At 46.7% G+C, this 23001-nt stretch overlaps 10 protein-coding genes; 3 read left to right on the forward strand and 7 right to left on the reverse strand.

The window, feature by feature from the left end:
- Positions 1 to 874: 874 nt before the first annotated feature.
- On the reverse strand, positions 875 to 2656 carry FFUJ_11989 (uncharacterized protein; the record flags this gene model as incomplete). XM_023570949.1 has 3 exons in its annotated part: positions 875 to 2187; positions 2238 to 2423; positions 2473 to 2656. 3 exons carry the CDS (start codon positions 2654 to 2656, stop codon positions 875 to 877), a joined length of 1683 nt encoding a protein of 560 aa, XP_023437983.1.
- Positions 2657 to 4323: 1667 nt separating this feature from the next.
- FFUJ_11990 (uncharacterized protein) lies at positions 4324 to 5517 on the forward strand (the record flags this gene model as incomplete). Its single annotated transcript, XM_023570950.1, has 1 exon — positions 4324 to 5517. One exon carries the CDS (start codon positions 4324 to 4326, stop codon positions 5515 to 5517), a length of 1194 nt encoding a protein of 397 aa, XP_023437984.1.
- Positions 5518 to 5730: 213 nt separating this feature from the next.
- On the reverse strand, positions 5731 to 7032 carry FFUJ_11991 (toxD-like protein; the record flags this gene model as incomplete). XM_023570952.1 has 6 exons in its annotated part: positions 5731 to 5925; positions 5985 to 6358; positions 6410 to 6594; positions 6649 to 6676; positions 6730 to 6864; positions 6909 to 7032. 6 exons carry the CDS (start codon positions 7030 to 7032, stop codon positions 5731 to 5733), a joined length of 1041 nt encoding a protein of 346 aa, XP_023437985.1.
- Positions 7033 to 7136: 104 nt separating this feature from the next.
- FFUJ_11992 (uncharacterized protein) lies at positions 7137 to 7715 on the reverse strand (the record flags this gene model as incomplete). XM_023570953.1 has 3 exons in its annotated part: positions 7137 to 7202; positions 7249 to 7447; positions 7504 to 7715. 3 exons carry the CDS (start codon positions 7713 to 7715, stop codon positions 7137 to 7139), a joined length of 477 nt encoding a protein of 158 aa, XP_023437986.1.
- Positions 7716 to 8033: 318 nt separating this feature from the next.
- Positions 8034 to 9449, reverse strand: FFUJ_11993 (uncharacterized protein; the record flags this gene model as incomplete). The annotated part of the gene is made up of 1 exon (XM_023570954.1): positions 8034 to 9449. The coding sequence occupies one exon, from the start codon at positions 9447 to 9449 to the stop codon at positions 8034 to 8036; it is 1416 nt and encodes a 471-aa protein (XP_023437987.1).
- A 262-nt stretch (positions 9450 to 9711) lies between these two features.
- Positions 9712 to 11000, reverse strand: FFUJ_11994 (probable branched-chain amino acids aminotransferase; the record flags this gene model as incomplete). XM_023570955.1 has 3 exons in its annotated part: positions 9712 to 9873; positions 9922 to 10502; positions 10550 to 11000. 3 exons carry the CDS (start codon positions 10998 to 11000, stop codon positions 9712 to 9714), a joined length of 1194 nt encoding a protein of 397 aa, XP_023437988.1.
- A 285-nt stretch (positions 11001 to 11285) lies between these two features.
- Positions 11286 to 12623, forward strand: FFUJ_11995 (uncharacterized protein; the record flags this gene model as incomplete). XM_023570956.1 has 3 exons in its annotated part: positions 11286 to 11797; positions 11880 to 11961; positions 12018 to 12623. 3 exons carry the CDS (start codon positions 11286 to 11288, stop codon positions 12621 to 12623), a joined length of 1200 nt encoding a protein of 399 aa, XP_023437989.1.
- Positions 12624 to 12833: 210 nt separating this feature from the next.
- On the reverse strand, positions 12834 to 15314 carry FFUJ_11996 (uncharacterized protein; the record flags this gene model as incomplete). The annotated part of the gene is made up of 1 exon (XM_023570957.1): positions 12834 to 15314. One exon carries the CDS (start codon positions 15312 to 15314, stop codon positions 12834 to 12836), a length of 2481 nt encoding a protein of 826 aa, XP_023437990.1.
- An 816-nt stretch (positions 15315 to 16130) lies between these two features.
- On the forward strand, positions 16131 to 16964 carry FFUJ_11997 (uncharacterized protein; the record flags this gene model as incomplete). The annotated part of the gene is made up of 1 exon (XM_023570958.1): positions 16131 to 16964. The coding sequence occupies one exon, from the start codon at positions 16131 to 16133 to the stop codon at positions 16962 to 16964; it is 834 nt and encodes a 277-aa protein (XP_023437991.1).
- A 2215-nt stretch (positions 16965 to 19179) lies between these two features.
- Positions 19180 to 21121, reverse strand: FFUJ_11998 (uncharacterized protein; the record flags this gene model as incomplete). XM_023570959.1 has 2 exons in its annotated part: positions 19180 to 21010; positions 21066 to 21121. The coding sequence occupies 2 exons, from the start codon at positions 21119 to 21121 to the stop codon at positions 19180 to 19182; spliced, it is 1887 nt and encodes a 628-aa protein (XP_023437992.1).
- Between the last annotated feature and the right edge of the window lie 1880 nt (positions 21122 to 23001).

Raw genomic sequence — 23001 nt, forward strand, 5'->3', positions numbered from 1 at the left:
AATAAGCAACCCCTCATCAATGAGCACAAGTTCCTTCAATTCTTCGACAATCTTGCGTGATCCGCCCCGCAATATTTCTATCGCGGAGGAATCACCAATGTTTGGCAACTAGTCCGTGAAGATCAGTCGTCAATCGGGAAGGTCAGTAATTGACGATGCAACATGCCAAGATGACACTAAGAATATGCATAATACCAACTTCCCGATCTGTATACTGCCTTTATCTCGACCCCGCTACTGGGTATTCTGAATGCTTATCAAGAGATGATTATCTTGGGAAATAGCCTGATAAATAGGGCCAAGAGGTTCTTTTACAGAAGTGCCAAGGGGATGGAATATTTGTCAGGGCTTGATGGCTCTTGGGATGATGAGTAAGTGGCTGTGACGTATGTATACGAGGGACCTTTTGTTTCTCTTGGCTAAGTGGAGATAGTGTTTATGTAGCATCGAGGCACGTCGGTGGATCTCGAAATCGCAGAAGAGACATATTCTCTCAAGATCTTCTCAATCTGATATATATGAATAATAAGCAGAGGCATCCCGAAGGGTACAGAGTCATCCCATGGTTGGGATTGATGCCAAGACTGCGCGTACTGTATTAATGATAAAGTACAAGGAAAGGGAACAAGAGACAAGATGAAGCTGACCTCAATCGTCGATCGAGAGCCCCAGACTGCTAGCACCTAATCTGGCCAGTGATGCAAGGTTTGCAGTCGCGTAGCACGAGATGTACTTTTAGTCTCGTGAGTCGGATTAAACGCTGCGACGGAATATCTCTGCTGATAGTTCTTATCTTAGGTATGAAAGACATTAAATACATAATACGAAACAGCTTGTATAGCAGAGCAAATAACGATAAAATCCTCCAAATGATTTATTTAGAGGTAATTGAATAAACAAATAAAAGAGATAGGGTGGCGAAGATTCCAATAGCTACTAATAACCACCGACTGGACAAGCCCCACCAGATAGATCGACGGCGCGAAGCTCTGTCAAGGCTGTGCAACTTCCGCTGCATGCCAGCTTCATAATCATAGTCGACATTTCGAGATCCCTCTTGATAGACATGAGATATGACTTCTTCATCCACAAAGTGGTTGGATGGCTGGACCTTCTTATCCAACTCAAAAACTTCGTCTTTAAGGAATCCATAAACGTCTTGCTCCCAAGAGACCTTGTCGGCAAAGAGGTTGATGAGCTTCATTGAAGCTTCAATGGCATTTCGGGCGCCAACGATTTCATCGAAAGTTTGAATATACTTAGGGATAGGGTCCTCGCTGTTGCGCCGCGTATCATAATGATGATGTCTCCAGATATTTTGCTTATCGTAGTTATGAAAGCAAAGAATCGGACCCCAGTCTCCATATACACCAGGCCTAAATCGGATGTATCCTTCACTATCGCGGTCTATCAAGTCTTTGTGATTTCTTAGTCGTCGTTGTGTATGACCCAGAGAAATAGAATCTGAAATGATGTGAAGACAGCTTCCAAGTGCACGAGCCTGCACGTTGATATGTGCATATCTTGGCGTACTTGCGATTAAAAGGTCCCGCAAAGAAGAATCTTGCGTAGGAGTAGACCGACTGTCAAAGTAGTCCGTCGGAAAATGCTTCTTCAATGGGTCGTTGGCAGATACACCTTGATTGCCACAGGCGAGTTTGTACATGACCTCCATCCACTGCAGGATACGTGTACGGGTATCCTCTGCGGGGTCACCGTCAAACCTGCCCATGGCATGAAGAAATTGCAAATCGCCGCGATGGGATCGCACCGTCATGTTGCGGCGGTCGTTAGTAGATCCAAGATAGGCTTTGGCCCAATCGTACCCGATCCCGAAGTGACGGTTGTCATGAGTATCATTGACAAACAATAGACATGAGGGGTCATCATTCCAGATGATACCCCGAAAGAACTCCCACTGCTTATCATTGATGTTGTTGTAAAAAGTCCCCTTAGGAAAGGGTATCCTTGACCGGATGAAAGCAGCGATTGCTATGCTTTCATGGATAGGACGCCTGTCCCAGTTGTCTGTAAGCAAAGGTACCTTGAGACCGAAATCATACTTGACCCTGATTGAACCTTGATGAGAATGCGTCTCTAGGCTCCGTTGGTCAATATCTGGAGAAACCCGTACAGCTAAATGTTCTGTCTGCACGGGGGCCGGGTTGGCCCTGACATCAACACTTCCTGCTTACATTAGCCAGTGCCGGACAGGAAAACAGAGCATGGACACGTACCTTTAAGTGGGCTACCCCGTTCGTTGAAACCTCTCACGTCAACGGATATTCCGCTGGAGCAGGAGATCACGTGGAGATAGTTCTTGCTGAATGGACGAGATGGACAATGGAACTCGAGGATAAAGTTCTCCAACTTATCATTGAGTTGAACCTCATAACTTACTCGACCTTTGGACTCGCCGAGAACTAAATCATGTGAGAAGAGAACAGAAGAATTGACACTGCAGAGACTTACGACGGCCTTGAAGATAAACGACGCCTTCTCTCCCTCCTTCGATGATATTCGTGGGCTGGCGTAGTGGCCATTCTCCGAAATCGATGTGAGAATCTTCCAACATCAGGGCTTGATCCGACAGATTCTGAAGCAGTATCTGAGATGAGAAGTCAAGATCTTCCACATGGAAATTCTCATCATTCATGGTTGTCATTCTGCACAGAAAGTAGATGTATGACTTGACATATGTAGATGTGAAGTGCTATGCTAGAGACTCAGTTATATTATATAGTCATGTGAGAAGGAGTTGGGTAGGTAGACTCATGCATTGCAGCTTGCTTGTGAGTTTATAAAACGTACTGAGAATATTGTTGCAAAATGTTCGAGCTGAAAGCCCAAACAGGGTCTAGCCCAATATTTCAGCAGTGCTGGATGTTTTGTGATGGAATGTGATTACCATACATATTGCGGGGTTTGCTTCAATATTTACTGGAAATATTGAACTAAAATGCGCCACAGTGAGCTGATTGATGATGGCCACCCTCGATAACAGTTGGAGGTATCCGGAGACCTTGATCCAATTTGATAGTATCTGACTGTGATATACTACTTCTAGTTAGTCGGTAGCAAGTCAAGATGCAGCCTGGGCAGTGCGACTCTGGGGTTTCTTAGCACCCAGTCCAAAACCGGGAGATCTCCAAGGCCCCGCCACTCCGCCATATCGGACAATGTCCTAGAGGCGCCAGAGAGTGAGTTCTGAGCAGGGTGCTTGACTAGGATTCAGCCAGCCACAGGGCAAAAAAAGCAGATTGGTAGTATCAACGGAGACAAACGAGATTGAAATGAACGCCTCGCAGTCATACGAGGAGTGCATAGCCTTTAGCCTTGTTCGGCTTTTTGGGCGATGGAGTCCATTTTCTTTACACATTCTCAGCTGAATTCCAACCTAAATCGGTCATTAAATAAGGTTATTGCATAGATATAATGCAAGCCACTTTCTTTCACGAAGTTTAAGGGATAAAGTTGCGTCTAAGAGCCAATGGAAATCGCGACCGCTCGTGGCATATTATGAGTCGAACTTTTCTTTCGTCTGATCATATTTACCATCGCCACACCCATATGAGCGGACTAAAGAAACAAAATCTCAGCCTCTCCATTGTCGACTAGCTTAATGCCGGAGCCGCCGAGAATTAAAGCCTCGCATATGGTCACATCGATATTAGAGCAGGTATCGGATGACTATTCATATCTCAGAGCAATAAATGAGTAAAATTGTCCAACCTTGTCTTCCAGGGGAGTCTGCAATAGGGGTGGCGCTGTCCATGAACCGTTCGGTGATGGCAAACTAACTATGACCAGTGAGTTTGGTGGTGTCCCAAGAATGTGACTTATACCAGCTGCGTATATTAATCCACGTCTCGCGGTACTTATTTATTAGCAGTTAGTATATCTAAGAGAGAAGCAGTGGCTAGCTGAGAAGCCTAAAGCATACTTGATGGGTTCATATCCTAACTGATAGACGTCACAGATCATGTCACCTAACTCAATATTTAGCATTAGCCAGCCACTCTAATTGATGAGGTATGTGATATGCAGTTCCTTACGATTTATTGCCAATGAATTTTTGTAGAGTCATCGTGACATGGTCACCCGAACCCAGCCGTGAGACTGACTTCGTTTGCATTCAGCTAGCCACAATTAAGGTATCAGCGTCGAATAGACCTTCATCCCATTGCCATCGTCACACCGGGATCTTAAATGTTATATATAAGTTCTAAAACCCCCCAAATAATGCTCACTCATCCTCAATAGTCTTTACATAAACACAAACACTCTTATCAATATATTCAACACCCATCACATTCGAAGACAATGTCTACTATCACCACCAGCCCAATCAACCATGGCCCCCATGGTACCTCCCCTGCTGGGTCTGATACTTTATCTACAGACACTGTCAAACATGCGCCAGTCATGACTCTAGCCGAAGTACCGATAGAGCCCACCAATGTCATGGAGGGCGATGTCCATACAGAGGGAGCAATGGGAGTCAAAGACCACCTCCCTATCCTCTGGTACTTATCACCGCCAGGAGCACAAGGAGTTAATACGGTTGCAACTGAAGACTACCTTTATGTTGGACATAGAGGCCGTGTGTACCGCCTTAGTAGGCTGACAGGTGTCGTGCAAGCGGAGCAGGAGCTCAAGAACTATGGCTTTGAGGAGGTATCTGTCGCAATTTCTGAGGACAGGTCGCTTCTCTTCATTGCAACGAATGGAAAGCTTGTCTCTCTCGATCCCATGTCCCTTGAACCCCGATGGTCCAAAGAAGTTCCAGATTCTAACAGAAGAATTCGAATCTTGCTTACCAATGATCGGATTTATACCGGCTCAGGAGGCACTGTGCACGTCTGGACTCTGAACGGCGCTCATATAAACCGACGAAGCATCGACCAGGATGGGTTTGATATCAGGTTCGACATTTCTTCTGATAACGGGCTCCTTGTCGCTGGTACTCGTGGCTTCATACGTGCCTACAAGCTGCCTGATCTCTCTTCTACCCGTTGGGACGAGGATGTCTCCGACAAAGGCGGTTCTGAACCAACTTCGGTCGTCTATGGCAGCGATTTTGTATACGCTGCCAACATTGGCTGGGTTTATCAACTGAGAGCAACAGACGGGGTTGTCCTCAAAAAGCGAGACTTCAGTAAATCTACTGGCAGCTACGAAGTCAACCTTGCACTTGACAAGACCTCCAATCGCCTTTATGCTGGATGCAATGGCTATGGTATCTGCATGGACGCTACTTCCATGGAGACCTTTTACAAGACTAGCCTCCCTGGAGCCGGATGGAATATCACGAGTGTTGTATCGACTGGACGCTCAGCCGTGTTTGGGTGCAAGGGAAGAGTGTTCCAGCTGGATACAAGCGGCAAAGTTGTTGCACAGAATAATCTAGACGGTTATGGTAATGGGAATACTTCTCTCACCTTTTGCGGCCCTGACCGGCTATGGGCTTGCCCTGATGGTTATGTCGTCGCAATGATTATGCTGGTAGTGCCCTAAGGATGCCCACGGATAGCTGTGAAGGACTTGCAGTTGGGCTTTGTGTTTGTTTTTCTATTTTAATCTTTTGAATGCGATGTATTGGTTAACTAAGGGCAACAGATTGATAAGACAAGACCATAACATTCGTTTAATGATAATGATAAGGCAGTTTCGTCCATATTTCAAGAAGAATAACGTATCTCTTATCTGTGATCGTCTTTATCGGAATCGCTAAGGAAATCCTTCAAAGACAAGCTTTTCACCCGAGATCGAACCTTGCCGGTTGAGATCCATCGCTCTCTCAACAGATGACGGGCTAAGCTGTCCCATAAGACGGACGGGAGACGGCTTGAGAGATCCGTTTCCAAGTAGTGTCTCTAACTGTCTATGAAAATCGGCACTGAGTTTGTGATCATTCATTTTCACCTATCAAGATGTTAGAAGAACGGCCAAGTAAATTGCTAGCGAATGCAGATGACACTTACAGGCCAATGCGCCTTGCCGCGATAGCTATGCTCTGTAGGAAAAGCAGTAAAGACAAAGACATCCGTGACCTTGACATGGGATGGAACGTCTTGTGTGTTGGCCTTTCCTGGGCGAACGGTACATAGCACGCCTTCTGGCTGACTAACGGACCTGGCCGCAGTCGCTGAGGAGGTTTCGTTGCCAACTGTATCAAACACATGCTGCAGGTTTGGAAGTGCAGATCTAATCTTGGATACGACGTCTTCATCGTTGTAGTCAAAGACATAAGTTGCGCCAGCTTGTCGCATCTTATCGAAGTTTTTGGGGCTGCAGGTTGTAGCGACTTCGATATTATAAAGCTTGGCGATCTGAATGGCGAAATAGCCAACGGTTGCTATCAATCACTTAGTATGTTTTCATATCGAGTACTGATTTGAATACGTACTGTTACCTCCCCAGATTAACAGTGGGGTTTTACTAGCTGCCTTGTTGGCATTGAGCGCAAGACAATCGTCCGAGAACAGAGCAAGCCATGCTGTGTTAGCGGCCAGAGGTACTGAAGAAGCCTCAGCCGGATTGATATTTTCGGGTATTTTGAAGGAAAGTCGCTCATCAGCGATTGTGTACATCCTGCGAGTTCTGATTAGCTCCATCGAAGATACCATCAATGCCGCACAAACTCACGAGTAGGCTCCTAGGCCCTTGATTTCTCCTGCGACAAGTTAGCTTGTCTTCCTATGATACGTCAAGGCTTGTCGAACTCACCACCCCAAACAAAGCCAGCAATACTATCGCCGGGCTTCAATTTAGTCACAGTTGAATGGACATCCACGACTTCACCCGCAAAGTCGCAGCCCAGTACTGCGTCATCTCCGAAGGCATTGACGTCAAGAGCCAGGCCTCCCCAAGTCAGCGACAGTTTCTAGATAGGCGGCCGAACGTACGATCAGTTGGGTTGAAGGCTGCGTGTTCAACCTTTACGTAGACCTGATGCTCCTTGAGGGGAGGCAGGTTGACATTCGCTTGGGTGAGGCCTTTGCCTTTCTGAAGGATGGCAATCGACTCCATCGTTGATGTTGACTGGTGTTGGTTTTAGTAAGATGGAATGTGAATTAGTGGACTGGCCCTTATATAAGTACGCTGAATTATTAATCTGAGCCAATAACCCCGCTTCAGAATTTCCATGCAGCGCCCATGACAGCACCGTCAATATGCTCCCGTCTATACACGCATCTAAACTGTTTCCTCGTTAATTACAATCTCGCCTTGAAATAGGATACGTACAGGAATAAACTTGATATTTTCTAAATCCCAGACTCCGCTTCTGGCGTAGACATCATTCTTAAGGACAGCTAGTACATGGGCTTCGGATTTGGCACGGGCGATGATGGCGCTTCCGTCAACGCTATCTCCATCCAAAGTGCCCCCGCCCATTTGGAACAAACCAGAGTCGATATGTTTGAGCATTTCCTCGATATGTGTTCTTCAAAGATTAATATCTTGAAGCAGAAGGTAGAAAAGCATAATAGGGCTACTTACTCCCTCACTCTCATACGTGTCTCTAATGACCCTTCGACATCCGGAATGAGGACAATCCATTCCCTCACCAGTTCCGATTTCGTTTCAGGTGCCATTCTGTCGTGACCTGGGCCACTACGCAGGATTTGCACAAACTCCCTCTTATCAAAGAACTGCAGCGCCCTGCGCCTTAAGTTACACGCCTTGTCGCCTGCGAACATCGGCGAGGCCATGTTGCGCCCAGGCTCACGCCCTCGACCGAACGGCTTTGCACCAAGACTTAGCGTGAGGCGGTGAATTTACGCCTGAAAATACGCCCTTCAGAGCCTCTCCACCTGCAGCTGTAGGTCTACGATATATGCCCCACAACGACACTAGCTTCCCGAAGGCAATGAGCGAGACACACTGGGCTTGCATGGTAATACGAATAAATACATCCAGTTCAGGGGTGCATATCATCAGCTTCGCTATTTAAGTTGCATGGAGAGATCAGATTACACAAGCGGACCAGCTGGGGATATAACAAAGAAAGAGTAAAAAATTCCGTAGGATTATTGAAAAGCCCCAAGTCGCGTTTCTAGCTCTTGAGCAACGTCTTCCACGACAGATTCTGCGACAATCCCTCTTTGCCAAGTAATGCTGATAGTGAAATTTCCTCCCCTAGTGCTAACACAGTTGAATCCCAACGCGGGACCAGCAACAAATCCGCATTGTGTGAAGACCAATCTGTCAAGTTTGATACCGCTCCCTTTTGGCGGACAAATGCTTGAAACTAAACCCAGATTCGAAAGCTCATATGTGTACCGTCTTTCTCTACCGCCTTGGCTTAGGCATTCTTGTAGGATATTTTGAACTTGACTGAGTTTCGTAGCCATACTTCCATGCGGGAACTCTTTGACCTTTGTCGCTACTTCGTTACTAAACCGGCGTGCAAGGTCTATAATATGCTGCTCTTCAGCGGCAGAACCGCGGGCGGAGTTTTGAAACCTCTGTAGCTCTTGTTGGGATATGTAGCTCGTCAGATAAGAGATATGGTTGACGATTTCTGCGTCAGATGCTCCAGTATGTCGTCGTGCTGAAAAGGGCGTAACAGCTCGGAAGCCAGAGACATCTTCCTTGATAGAACTTCTTAGGGAAGTGCATATGATTGCGTGGAGGAGACCGGTGACTGTGACGTTGGCCTGCTTGCACTTTCTCAGCAAGTCGGAAAATGGCGCCGCGGGGACTGTCACTATTCTAACAAGGGACTCGTAGTTTTCCGTCGGTGCCGTAGAAATAGGACCTCCTGCCCAAACTGGATCGTCAGATTTGTCAGGAGTTGTGCAGACAGTGCAGTTACATGATAGACAATCCACGCTTTCTTCGATTGTAGGCGGAGGGTCTTGTATCTCGTTCAACTCCAGGGGCCATTTCGCAGAAATGGGTGTGTCGAGTTTAAGATCGTTCATCAATGATGCATGGAAAGCAACTCCGCTTAATCCATCTGCAATAGCGTGATGTGCAAAGAAGGCAATGTGCATTGTGAGAGAGCGGTGTGACTTGCAGTTGTTCGTATGCTTGAGGACAACAACCCTCCAAGCTGGCTTGTTCTCAGGCCAAAGCTCCGAATGACGGCTTTCGAGGTCTCTGGATAGAAGCTCATCCGACATACCATCGCCTTCCCCAGCACGAGGTCGGCTTGTGACGACTTTCATCACGTCCTGGGAGTCGAACGTGCGGATCTGCCTGAACAGCGGAACACCATCTACCTTCTCGTCGCAAATGCCATACCGCAGACCGGCATGCTCTCGAATAGTGGCTTGTAGAGCATGTTCGAGTGCACTATTAAGTTCGTTCAGCAATGAGTCATCCGGGAACGATATACTGTACGTTGCTGTTACACAAGCTGAGCGGTACTGTCCCAAAGTATGCCGGGCCGAATAGTATCGACCCAAAACACCTAGAGTCAATGGAGCGTGCTTGGCCATTTGGAGATGGGATTCGTTGCTTGGCTTTGACATGAGATGCACGAGAAGGAGGAGCAACGGGAGACTTTAAGGATTTGAGGCCTTCCCAGCCCCACATCGTCTGGGTCGCACGAGGGATTTTGCGTAATGCGTTACCGCGATAGTCCCTCTACTGGCTGCCAAACATTAAATCTGTCGGTAGTATAATTAACAACAGCACAATCACTTTGCAATCTTTGTACAATTGATCTGAATAATACGGGAAGATCTATTCTGCGTTCTCTTAGTCGACAATAACACCCCATTCATGATCTTCGGCTCCAAACATAATATCCTTCAACCAATTCTTGATCCGTGGGCCAAATGCACTCCCATCGTCTTGCTTCTGTGGCAAGTCGATGTTAAAATCACCAACCCGAATGGTCGATACATTCTTGATGAAAAACTAAAATGGATGAGTCAAATACCTCACCGGGCGATGGGGATTACTCACGGCAGTGCCCGACACGAAAGCCTCCTGAAGGAGGCCATTTCTCCATGTCTTCTCAATATCTTTGATTGAAAATTTCGCTTCTCTGACCTCGAGCTCCTCGGAAAGTCGACTTCCAACCAAATCCAGAACAGACCTTCTGGTAACACCATCGAGAATAACTCGATCCGTCAACGGCGCTGTGAGTAGAACCGGCTTAGAGGTCTTTTCGTCTCGGACAACAGCGAAGAAATTACTGGCCCCAGCCTCTGTTACTTGTCCTTCCTCGCCCAATAGCCACAAGACCTGGTCGTAACCAGCCTGTTGCGCTTCGCAATGAGATGCAAAGCTGGGGCCGTAATTCGCACCAACCTTGGCGTAGCCAAAACCACCGGGCCACGCTCTGATGGTGTCATTCCTCGATGTGATGAGACGTAAATCCGATCTTGGCTCTACACCTGGAGGAACCTCGGTGGAGAAATCGGGCCAGCACACCAGCGTGACCATCAAGATGGCTTCCTTGGGGATCTGGACACCCAGCTGGCGGCCGGTTCCGATTAATGCTGGTCTGATGTACCGAAAGCTGCCGGGCTCTGATAGCCATCCTAATCACGTTGTGAGCAATGAGTGGTGTGCAGATAGGAATACTTACTTTTCGCATCAACACGAACCAAGGCTTTGATCAACTCGACGAGCTGCTCGGGATCAAAACCCGGGAGAGAAACTCTCTCGGCGCTCATGACCAAGCGCTTTGCGTTCCGGTCCGGTCTAAAGAGTCTAACGCGATTGTCGTAACCGCGATAAACCTTCATGCCCTCGAAGCACTGGGTGGCATAATGAAGGCAAGATGCAAGAGGTGAAATAGTCAAGTCACCGAAGGCCTTAATAACTGGATCTTCCCAGCCGTTCTGTACCGTCCAGCGACAGGTAACCATGTGATCTGTAGCGACATTCTGTTCCCACAGCTCAGCGGATCCGGGCTTGGGGACATCTTTTAGTGCGGTTGTCAAGTCAAACTTGAGCTTGGATGCATCGAGCTGTCCCTTCACAGAGGCTGTAGAGCCATTCGTGCCGTTGGGACGAGTAGAAGCGTGTGCAGACATGGCAAAATGATAGGGATGGATAAGATGCAAGCAACTACTAAGTTTCTGTCTACTATGACTTGTACAATAAATGGTGAATGCAATGCACCTTATCGCGGTGTTGACATAGCCAACCCTTTCGTGTCCAGTAGCTCCCTTCACCTGCAGAAGTGGGTCATCATGAAGGGCGCAAGCTAATTTTGCGCCCTGTGACAACGCCAGCGATAATCTCGGTTGCCACCTCCGATACGCCGATCCCCTCCTCACGCCTTGGACCAAATTCTCGTTGTACGAATTGAATTGGACATGAGTGCACCAGGTTCTCCACGAGACGGTACGTTACCTGACGAAGACGACTGGCTCTCATGGCTTCACCACCATGATGAAGTTCTGGACAGTAATCCCGGGCTCGATAACGGGACGGTGAATACAGAAGCCGATGTTACCGACGGCGGCCCGTTCAGGACATGGTTACAGCACTTATCAACCGAAACATTGGAATCCATAGATTGTGCAACTTCTGGGGGACTCGCATCTAGCGATACTTTGGCTGAAGATGTCTCAGGTTTATCGTCCAGCGGATACTATGGCGCCCCATCAGATTCATCCGTGGGGTCTGTAGATTCACTAACTTCACCAATTGCGTCGGCTTCTCGATTGAGAAGAAGAAGGAGACAGACACGCCATAATATCACCACACGAGAGAGGGAGACGACTAAACGAAGGTATCAGTGCACGTTTTGCACGGATGCCTTCAAAACAAAACATGACTGGCAAAGGCATGAGACAACAATGCACTTGACTCTTGAGCAATGGAAGTGAGTATAAGTCAAGCCGTTTCCGATTTATAATAACTGATGTATTTGTAGATGCTCAAGATATGGACCGATAATACAACAGACAGATGGAAATTCGTACTGCATCTTCTGCAAATGTCTCAACCCCTCGACAGACCACCCAGAGACTCACAGCTATTCAGCATGTGCTGCGCAACCAGAATCCGCACGACTTTTTCACCGCAAAGACCACCTATGACAGCATCTTCGCCTCTTTCATCAAGGCTGCAACTTCAATGACTCCATGAAGAGCTGGCTTTCGTCGATAGATGATGTAAGATCAAGATGTGGATTTTGTGATGCTCAACTGGACACTTGGACTGAAAGGCAGAGGCATCTTGCTTTGCACTTTCGGTCAGGTACAGATATGAGAGAATGGAAAGGTGACCGTGGTTTTGATAAGAGTATTGAGGAGCTCGTGGAGAATGACATGCCTGCGTTCTTGATAGGTGATCAGCGACGAACCATGGAGCCATTTTCTGCTTCACGAGTTGACCACCGTGTCGACACATACGCCTTGAGCCCGTTTAGCACCACTGAGGCGAGCTCGAGAGAATCAGAGGTTCCGCACTCTCACCAGGAGGTACAGAGGCTCTTGTTGCAATATGTATCTACCGAGATCTCGAAAGGCCATGTGCCGTCAGATCGCCAGATACAACGCAAGATGAGCGAGATTATATATGGCCCTGATAATTCCTGGGATTCGACCTGGGCGGATAATCCACAGTGGATGGACATGTTTCGGAAGAAGGCTGGATTGATTAGTTTACCTCTCAGTGGAGGGAAGAATGCTTTTATTGGCTTCTGATCTAAACAATTCACCGAACAGTTTTCGGGGTCTCTGATTGCACTCAGCGCTCCCTTTGATACCATGCAATAAATGTTGCAATAGAGCCGAATCTGTCTGATGAGCGACACCGAACACACGAAATATTTACTGAATTCACACCTCTATCATTAATTGCCATCCATATTCATACAAGACCGTGACCTAACAGTGAAAGAAAGACATTCCATGCTATGCAACCTGACTCACCAACTTATCGAAGTCCTCATCCGTATGTTCCTGAAACGTCCTAAACTTCTCATCTAACAATGTCTCACCATTCCTAAACTTCTGCATCGTCAGCTTCTTCCCCGACAACCTCTTCGCCTCAAACAAGTCTTCAACATCAACTAATTCCGGTACAACCGTCGTGCGAAACTCATAAGGTACTCCACTACTCTTGATAAGATCGATGCTAGCTTCGAGAAGCTTCGGCTTGACCTTTTTACCCGTGACACGTTTGTAGTTCTCCAGAGCACACTTGATGTCCATCGCGACAAAGTCGGCGAGATTCTCGGAGAAGACTTGTTTGAGGACCTCGGGGGATGTGCCGTTTGAGTCGAGCTTGATGCTGATCTCAGCGGCCTTGAGGATTCTGAGGAAGGGGAGGAGACCTTTGTGGATGGTGGGTTCACCGCCTGAAACAACGAGCGACTTGTGAGACGTTGATGTAATGTGACGGAAGACGTCTACAATGGTAACATCGTCACACTCTCCTTGAACTAACGGACCGTTGTGACACCAAGGGCAGGCGAGGTTGCAGCGAGATGTAAACATGATGGAAGCCTGCATCTTGCCAGGGTAGTCACTCAGAGTACTCTTGATATAGCCAGCCACAGGGAGATCTTGAATCGCAGCGACTTGCTTCTCCAGTTCTTGAAGCTTGTTGTCATTGCTCAGGCGCTCCAGGCCAGTCTCATACTTGTACACCTTCCGCTGCACAAACTCCTTCGACTTGCCACGATTCCAGTCCCTCGTGGGCCGGAAGTACCCGACGATGCGTGAGTAAACGAGCGTTAATTCCCCGCATGCTGTACACTCTGGCTGCTCACCGGCTCTGTATCCGTGTGTCGGACAGATACTGAACGTTGGAGTGAGTGTGATGTATGGGATGCGAAAGCGTGCGGTGAGAGTCTTGATTAGGTCTCTAGCCAACTTCCAACTCGGCAGCTGTTCACCGAGGAAAGCATGAAAGACAGTTCCACCAGTGTAAGAACACTGAAGGGCCTCCTGATGGCCCATAGCTTCGAAGAGATCTTCAGTTGTATCGACAGGTAGCATTGTGGAGTTGGTGTAGTACGTAGGAATGTCTTTATCGGGGAACAGTTCTTTGTCGCGCTTGGCGAATTTGTAGCATGTGCTCTCGGCCGGACTAGCTTCGAGGTTGTAGAGGTTACCCGTTTCCTTCTGGAATTCCTGAAGTTGGTCCTTGATGAACTCTAGAACTTCAAGGGCAAAATCTTGTCTCTGGCCAATACCCTCGCCAAGAAGATCGACGAGTGCCTCGTTCATACCGTTGACGCCGATGGTGCTGAAGTGATTGGTCCAGTAGGAACCCGTGCGATGCTTGGTGGCTGACAGGTAATGGGCAGCGTAGGGATATAGCGTCGAATTCTCGTCCACCAGTCTTCGCTTGATCTCCAAAGAGTCCTTGGCCACTCTTAACGTGCTGGTTAACTCTGTCATGAACCTCTCCTTCGAACCATTCGATCGGTATGCCAGGTTGGGCAAATTGATCGTGACGACTCCAACAGAGCCAGTCAACGGACTTGCGCCATATTGACCGCCGACTCTGCAGTGAAGCTTACTGAGATCAAGCCTCAATCGACAACACATAGACCGAAAGTCCTCAGGGTCCAGATCACTGTTGATGAAGTTGGCAAAGTACGGAACGCCATACTTGGCCGTCATCTCCCAGATGCTCTGCCACCGAGGCGATTCCCAATCAATCCCATCAGAGACGTTATAAGTCGGGATTGGGAAGGAAAAGATATTGCCGTTTCCATCTCCTTGCATCATGACTTCAGCAAATGCCTTGTTGAGTACATCCATCTCTTCCTGAAAGTCACTGTACACCCAATCGGTCCGAAGTTCGCCGCCAATGATAACGCATTGATCGCCGAGTCGTTTTGGGCAAATGAGGTCGAGTGAAAGGTTCGTGAACGGGGCTTGGAAACCGCTTCGGGTCGGGACATTGAGGGAGTAAACGAAGCTTTGCACGTATTTGAAGACATCGGTGTAAGACAGGGCATCGCTGCGGATGAAGGGTGCGAGATAAGTGTCAAAGCTAGACAAAGCCTGAGCACCAGCAAGTTCACCTTGCAGCGTAAAAAGAAAATTGACAATCTGGTTGAGCGCAGTGTTGAGGTGCTTCGCAGGTCGGCATTGAATCTTATTCTCAACGCCGCCAAAACCTTGCAGGAGGATATCCTCGATGCTCCAACCAGAGCAATACGCGCTTAGAAAGCCGAGGTCGTGAATATGGAAGCGATTCTCGTGGTCATATTTTCGGATCTCTTCAGTGTAGATCTTCTCGAGCCAGTATTGAGAAATGATCTGATTGGAGACGTATTGCATGAGTCCTTGGTGGGAGTAGGTTGAGTTGGCGTTCTCGGCGGTCTTCCATGTTCCTTTGGCGAGGTACTCATCGACGAGGCCAATGTTGGAGGACATGGTTAAAGTCTGAGATGTAATTGAGTAATCAGGACAAGGTGCATAAAATTGTCTTCGATCTTGACGCGAAATGCAAGATCGACCTGTAAGCTGTTCTCTTGCGGTTTCATCATGTATTTAATATTCTACATTATTTACATAGAACGCGTTTCTGCACCGCGTCTTTGCCATCAAATCACCGTCAATTCACCGAGAACTGGGGTGACTCTGACGACACAACTGAGAATGGCCATATAGAAGCCTGGCCATTTTGGTGAATCACGGTCCTCACGCGTTGGTTAGGATGCTCAGTCGAACGATGGGACCACGAGTCGGACGCGGTAACTCGTGACTTGGCGTGAAATGGGTCGATGCAACAGCCAATTGTGGTTCAAATGAGTCAATGGCTGGAATTGGAGTTGCGTGACTTGGTGTAAGGGAGCGCGTTGACGCGTGAACCTTGCTTATCGTTATCGGCCATCGTTATCTTATCTGTCGATCGATCGCCATCCTCCTAGTTACCCTGAACAGTTCTCATAAGGGATGAATTGATAGCTTTGTAAGACTGAATTGGGGGTAATTTAAGCTTTTCTTCCTATCTACACGAAACTATAATACTAACGTTATCTGCAGGTTGGAATTGCCGTAGGCTTACGGAAATATCTTTATTGACTAATTCATTGTGATGTATCCGAACCATCTCGGATTTATAATAACTTCATCCAACAAAACCGGACTATTTAAATGATCACAAAACCCTTCTGTCATAATCGTGTCAACAACGCTTTTTTCTTCCATTTTAGACCTACAGTCAGCTCCAAGAGCCTTTGAGCAAACATGTCATTCACATCCAGCACCAAGCGTATCCCGATCCAAGACAATGTTCACCTTCATATCGAGCAATCATTTCCTTCCGGGCAACACCAAGACCGTCCCACCATTATCTTTCTCCATTTCTGGGGAGGATCATCCAAGACCTGGTCACCCGTCAATAACTTGATCGCACCGTCCTTCCCAACTGTCAGGGTTGACTTTCGGGGATGGGGCGACTCTACTGGTGCCGCAGATGAGACTAAATACTCCATCCTCCAACTCGCCCAAGACGTTGAAACTATCATCAAACGACTGGAGCCATGGAAATATATCATCGTTGGTCATTCTATGGGGGCCAAGGTCGCTCAAGCTATTGCTGGACGAAATCTTGTGGACAGGCTCGCGGGTCTAGTCCTGCTCTGTCCTGCGCCACCAACGCCTTTGATGCTCCCCAAAGATATGCGTGACCAGCAAATCAGCGCCTACGATAGTGCAAAGAACGCTGAATTTGTTGCCCGGAACGTCCTAACCGCAAAGTCCTTGCCTGATGGTACGATCAAGGGAATTGTGGAGGATATGTTGAAGGGCAATCCATCTGCCAAAGCAGCATGGCCACGATATGCTATGAATGAAGATATTATAGAGCTAACCAAGAGTATCTCCATTCCATCGATTATTATTGCTGGAGGCAAAGATCAAGTTGAACCTGTGGACCGCATCAAGGCCGAGGTCTCGGGTAACATTTCCGTCGCCGAGTTTCTTGTGCTGGAAGAAGTTGGACATCTGGCCCCCCTCGAGGCACCGGAAAAGGTCGCAGGGATCATAAATGATTTTGTATCTAGGAACATTAGAAACTGAAAAATCGAGTAGCTACATATATCCCTGTGTTGTACTTGGTTTGTTAATTGAAAAAGATACTCAGGGTTAAAGTCAGCAGAGGCGCCGAAACTGCTTGATAGAACCCAGCAAGGCTCTTATAAGTCGTTACTTAATAGTGACGTTCAATAAGCAATAGGTTGACTTTACTAACTATGTGCTCCAAGAGGAATAGACACGGAATAATATACGATTTGGTGAGGTGTAGACAATAAGATATCACTGCCAAGAATCAAACCAACCTTGTTGGTCCATGTGATATCTTGCTTCGCAATATTTGTCGAAGTTATCGAAACCTGACAAACCTGATGATCCAAGGTGAAGGGCACAATAATCTTAATCCAACCAGGAGGAACCGAAATTGATCCGGGCTCATGTAGATAGAATGACTTGTACCTTTGAAAAGGCTGTTGTGACAGGATGCTTTGTTGAATCTGATCGGTAACAAATCAGTATATGATGGTATCATCAGAAGGTTTAACCTACTAAGTTAACAACTACTCCATCGACTATGATATTATACTCATTCATCCATTGAAACTCACGCAGCGGCGTATTTGGCACTTCTCGTTGACTTTCGTCGGTGATTTGGTGAGTTACTTCTTGTAATAGTTGCTGAATGACGTCTGAGATACTGAATACCTTGTAGACCAAGGGGAAACTCGTTGGCAGTGCGAAAATGTGTACATCATTGACGGTGTTAACAGCAACCTTCTCAACGTCTCTGGCTGACTCGTGCTGACATCTGATAACAGAAAGAGCAGTATAAGGGGCTTTTGCCAACAGCGACAGCACTCTTGGTATCGGCCTTCCATTCTCAAGAACAGAGATGAACTCAGCGTAATGATCATCATTAAGGGACTCTGTACCCAGAGCCGCGCATATATCCCCGAGGCTATTTTTAATTAGTCAATGCGTGATTGAACATCTTGTCACTATGATATCTCACCTGTGATGGGGATGTCGATACTTGAGAATAAATGCGGGTGCGAGGGGTAATGACGCCTGTATTTCGGGATGCATGCAACTGAAAGTCGGGAAACAGGAATCGAACTCTCCTGTCTCTTTGGTGTAATGTGCAAGAAATCATGGCGCAATACGTGCTATGCAAGCAAGAAAATTGAACCAGGACAGTCAATGCGACACATACAATACAAAAGAACCCCTTCAAAGACGCGATGGCGTGGTCCTTGGAGGTACACTCGCTCCATGGCTTGCAGCATGGCACGCAAGTAAGACATGTACCTCTGAATCGTCAATTCGGTTGCAGGGCTGATCCATATCTTGAAGTTTTGGTAAGCCTCTTGTTTTCTCCCCAGATGCCAACCAACACAACAAGATGCGATTGATAAGAAGTTCCGCTGATCTGACTTTGAGATTCTGTCTTCCAGTACGTCTCTTGTCTTCTGCAGTACACTCTCTGCTGTACTATAGCCGTGGAACTCACGGGCCTGTTGCCACTGAGTCTCATTCTGGGGGATTGAGTCGCGAAGCTTTGCCAAAACGCCTTTTTTCAGTTGTAGAGGGTTCTAAGTTGGCTCGTTGCAACCTGGAACTGAACGTAGGATCCTTGTTCTGGCCGAATTGGAGGTTGCCCGTTCATGATTAGATGTCTGGTCTAGCCTTGTTCCTGATATAGAAGATATTGGCGTATTTTGCGGGAGCGGGGGATGAGCGGTGAGATTCCTGGCGTGAGTTCTATTGGTTGGCCTCTCTAGCACAAGGATTTAACAGAAAACCGGCACACTTTTGGAGCGCCATTGAGAGAGCAGCCAATAATAGGTATTATCAGATAACTTCGAAAATAAGGCTAGTCAATATCATTTTGGGTTTAACATAAGAGCATCCCTTTCTTAAAATCTTATATAAACTTAATATGCCTCTTCTTATACTAGCATAAACTTACTAATACTTATTAGAGTCAGTATGAGACCATAAATGATACGAGAGACAAGCTCTTTTTACTAATTATGACTACCTTAGTCCTTCTAGTTACGAATAGGGTTAAGTCTTGGGTGCTTAAGGCAAGAATCCGCACCTTTTAGATACCCGATAGGAGTGTCTAGAGTGTTATAAGTATCATCAATGAAATCACCATCGCCTGTGAAGCTGTAACCCTAAACACGTATATTAGATGAAGCCAATCAATGGCTTCATGGAAAGAAATTCTAGTACAAATAAGAGACCGAGTCTCTGACTAAGCATTGCTGCCTTGTTCATCTAAACTTTGCATGTGCAAACCCTGATAGTCTTTGAGACGTATTGCAATAGCTGCGCTCGCCCCTTGAAATCTCCGAAATGAATTCATGGAGGATCCTCGAGAGGATCCTGACGCTGGTGACCGAGTCATTGTAGGATTGTTGCTGAGTGAGCTGAGGTATCTTTGGCGACCATGTGACGAGCTTGTGGAGCGCGAAGGCGAATTGTTGGACTTATTAGAACCCAGACTAAAGGATGGGGCGATTGAGATATCTGTTTGGAGGTTCGTGGCCTGGCGCGAAGTCTCCTGGACGGAAGAGTGATGTTCTGCACTATCCATCCTATGTCGAATCACGTTATCTAGAACCCTTTGCTGGTAGTTCTGGACACGTTTAATTGACCCGTTGTCCTCTGGTTCTAGTTCGGACCATGTGTGATGCTTAATGAAGTGCTGCAGAAAGTTTCTTTTAATACTTCGCGCTGATAACCTTTCTGTCATGAAATCCTCGATTTCGTCGAGATAGAGTAGGCTAATGAATTTCTCTGTGGCATATTTCCATACGAATTCACTTCCCAAGCCTGGAGAGATAGTTGTTTGATGAACAATCATCCGGCATGTAACAGCCAGGAAATGCGAAGGTGATATACCTGATATCTCAACTTGTTTCCACCACGATGATGAGATTGGTGTTTTCTGCTGGGCATTGCCCCAAACGAAGGCAAAAAGAAATCCCGCCTCTTGCCATGTATCAAGGCAACTCTTCTTTTGCATCAATCTAACGATATCATGTGTGGTTGCGGCGCCATCTGTTTGTAGGAATAAACTGTCAAACTGCACAAGAGCATGACTCGAGACCCCTTTTTCGACCACCTCAAGCCATTCCTTGCATAAGCTCAAGCACAGCCGAAAAATATATAGGAATTCTCCATCATCAATGTTGAGTCTGTCAACCAAATCGCCTGGGATATCATCATGAATGGTGTCACCTTGTATAAGAAGGATAGACCACATATTGAGGGAACAATCCGGACTTGCGAGGAGTTCATCCCTGATCTGGCGAAATTGGCCAAGATGCCTTCGAGCCTGGTTCTCTCGGCCTCGGATAATAGAATAGATACTAGATAAGTAGGCGTGAAAAAGCATTCGATCTTGCACAGTTGTATAAGGCAAGACTGATGTCTGATCAGCGTCCCCTTCTGCAGCTTCGAGGAGATGGAAATCTTGAAGCAGGCTAATAACGGATCGAGCCCAGCTCGCTGATTTGGCAATCCTCATAAGATCCAGAAACTGGCGCATAAGATTATCATCGGCGATAGTCCTGCCACTAATGCTTTCCTCAATACAGTCAAAAGAATCTTGAAAGAAGTAGCAGCACACCAAATAATCCAAGTACAACTGTGGCGCTGTACCACACACCAAAGCCACGTTTTGAGTTCGGTTCAGGACCCCTGGGGGCGAGAACCACAAAGCCCATGGAATATGAGCGTCGGGTGCGTTTGCAGTTGGACTCTTGACATCCGCTACGTGGCATTGGTTGCTTGATACTCTGGTTTTCCGGTGGCTCTTCTGGGCCTCCAGAGAAGTATCCCCAGCATTTCGAGATGACTCCTTGCATGGATCCTCGTCATCCTTGGCGTTTTTGGGAGTATCAAGTGTACTGTCAATGTGGAAAAGATATTCGTCCTCATCATCTGCGCCGAAAGCATCAACCTCGATATCGAATATCGCTCCCAATGGCTCAGGCTCCGCCAAGGCAGTTGCTTCAAGAGCCCGGCGAGGTTGCTTATAAAACCCCCATTGCTTTGTTGCTTTTGCAAACTGGCTGGTACTATGTGATCTCTGGTCAGCAGCCATCATCGTATGAAAGAATGGGATTAACGTACGTCAAGTTAAACCCATGGTTATCCTTGAGATGACTAATTACCTCTTGGCGAGTCATGTTTTGATCCAAATATAGATGTCGGATGATGCTTTTGTACTCATCGAGAACATCTTTCGGCACGTCTTTGGCACGGTTTTGTCGTCTATAAACCCACGTCAATCTTGACGAGGCCATGGTGCTGGGGGGGGGGGGGCGTAAAACGATAGTATCGTTCGACCGGAGAGTGTAGATGACAATGCCACCAAGTGTGCTGGTGGAAAAGAGACAATAAACCAGTCTCTTGAGTCTGTTATATGTCGTTTGCACATTGAGAATGAGGCTACATTGATGGGCAGGGGTGTCGGATTGAATCTCGGCTTCTGATTTGCCAATCGCTGCCTAGAAGGAATAATTTACACTAAAATTGCTTTTTACTGGTGAGTCTAAACCGAAAGAAGAAATTCGACTCCAGATACCAAGAAGTGGCTGTTTGATCATCTCCCCTGTTGCCCGGCTCATACTGAATCTCATCCCTTGACTCGCGGCGCTAATCTTTAGAATGGCCAAAACCAGTAAAGATAGCAGCTTCCGTCTCGTGGCCGGCCTCCGGAATGTTTGTTCCGTATGCGCGTCACCAAATGTATGTATTTAGTTCAAATAGCTGACCAAATGAAATGAAATGAATCTCTCACTAGGCTCATGTAGTGAAACTTAGCGTTTCATTAGTTGATTAAACCTGATAGTTTGAGCGTGTGCGTGACCCGGTATAGAGCTGCAAGTATGTTTACATAAGTATTTGAGCCAACCACTGGAACAGTGGGCGCTAAGGTCTCCAATTGGCACGGTTTCCGTGGCGTCAATATGCAGACCAACAAAGCCAATCACACCGCACTAGCCCGCTCGCCAATTGTACCCTTTACAAGTATCTGAGATTAGTATTCAAACTCACCGGGTGCTTGCTGACATGACGTCAGAATTGACAATTGCCTGGGACTGCGCCGTTGCGGGGCATAACGAAGTTGTTGTTGCGTCATATTCACAACCACGAATCAGCAGTTCCTGCAAGTAGGTTAAACAGGGATTCTTTATGCAATAAACCTCAAGTTTCTCAGGGATTCATATCGCTAGAGCAGTAGCGAGCAATTACTTGCTTCTAATTTCCAGAGACATGGGATATCAACATGGAGAACGATATCGTACATGTTAATACTGTCCCAGGCCTTGTGCGAGGGTCAAAGGATGGTGACCTATGTTGAAACTGTACATTGTATGCTATATAGTGTTGTTCCCCGGAACAGTGTCTGCCTTCTACAAACAGAACAAGCTGTTAAAAGACTCCTGGGTTACAGCCCATTAATGAATGATATATAGCCTATATTAGTAGGCTAATTAAGAAATGCAATGCCAAGGAAGTGTTTGGGATTATAAGATATAAATAAATAATATTTAAGTTAATACGCTTTAAGAGTCTTCAAGATTAAAAAAACAATAGGTAGCTATATAATTAATATCCTTAATGGTATAATAGATAAGTGCTTTTAAAAAGAAGATTTAATATTTTATTAGCAAAGGGTAAAAAAAAAGAAATCTAAAATTAACACTATCTATAAGATCAGATTTTGAATTACTAATAATCTGTATTTCTCTAGGAAGCCGTAATCTTAGCACCTTCCTTTGCCTGGTTTAATATCGCCATCAAGACACCAACCCTGGGCTGTATCGCAATCCCTCAATCAAGCCTCCAAAAGCCTAATCCCATAGATAGATTTTTGTCTCTGCGAATTCCTCTGAGCCACATTTATCAGATTCAGTCCTCTCCGTAGGGAGAAAGCCCTCTGCTATTCTATCTCGAAAATCTGTATGCCGTAGAGCCTAATCACAAGGGGGAACACCTTTGCAGCCTCTACGCTTAGGAACATCCCAGAGACCTGATCATCGATTCAATCACAATTCCATAC

The sequence above is a fragment of the Fusarium fujikuroi genome, chromosome FFUJ_chr11 (genome assembly GCF_900079805.1).
Source record: "Fusarium fujikuroi IMI 58289 draft genome, chromosome FFUJ_chr11".
In the NCBI taxonomy this organism is placed as follows: Eukaryota; Fungi; Ascomycota; class Sordariomycetes; order Hypocreales; family Nectriaceae; genus Fusarium; species Fusarium fujikuroi.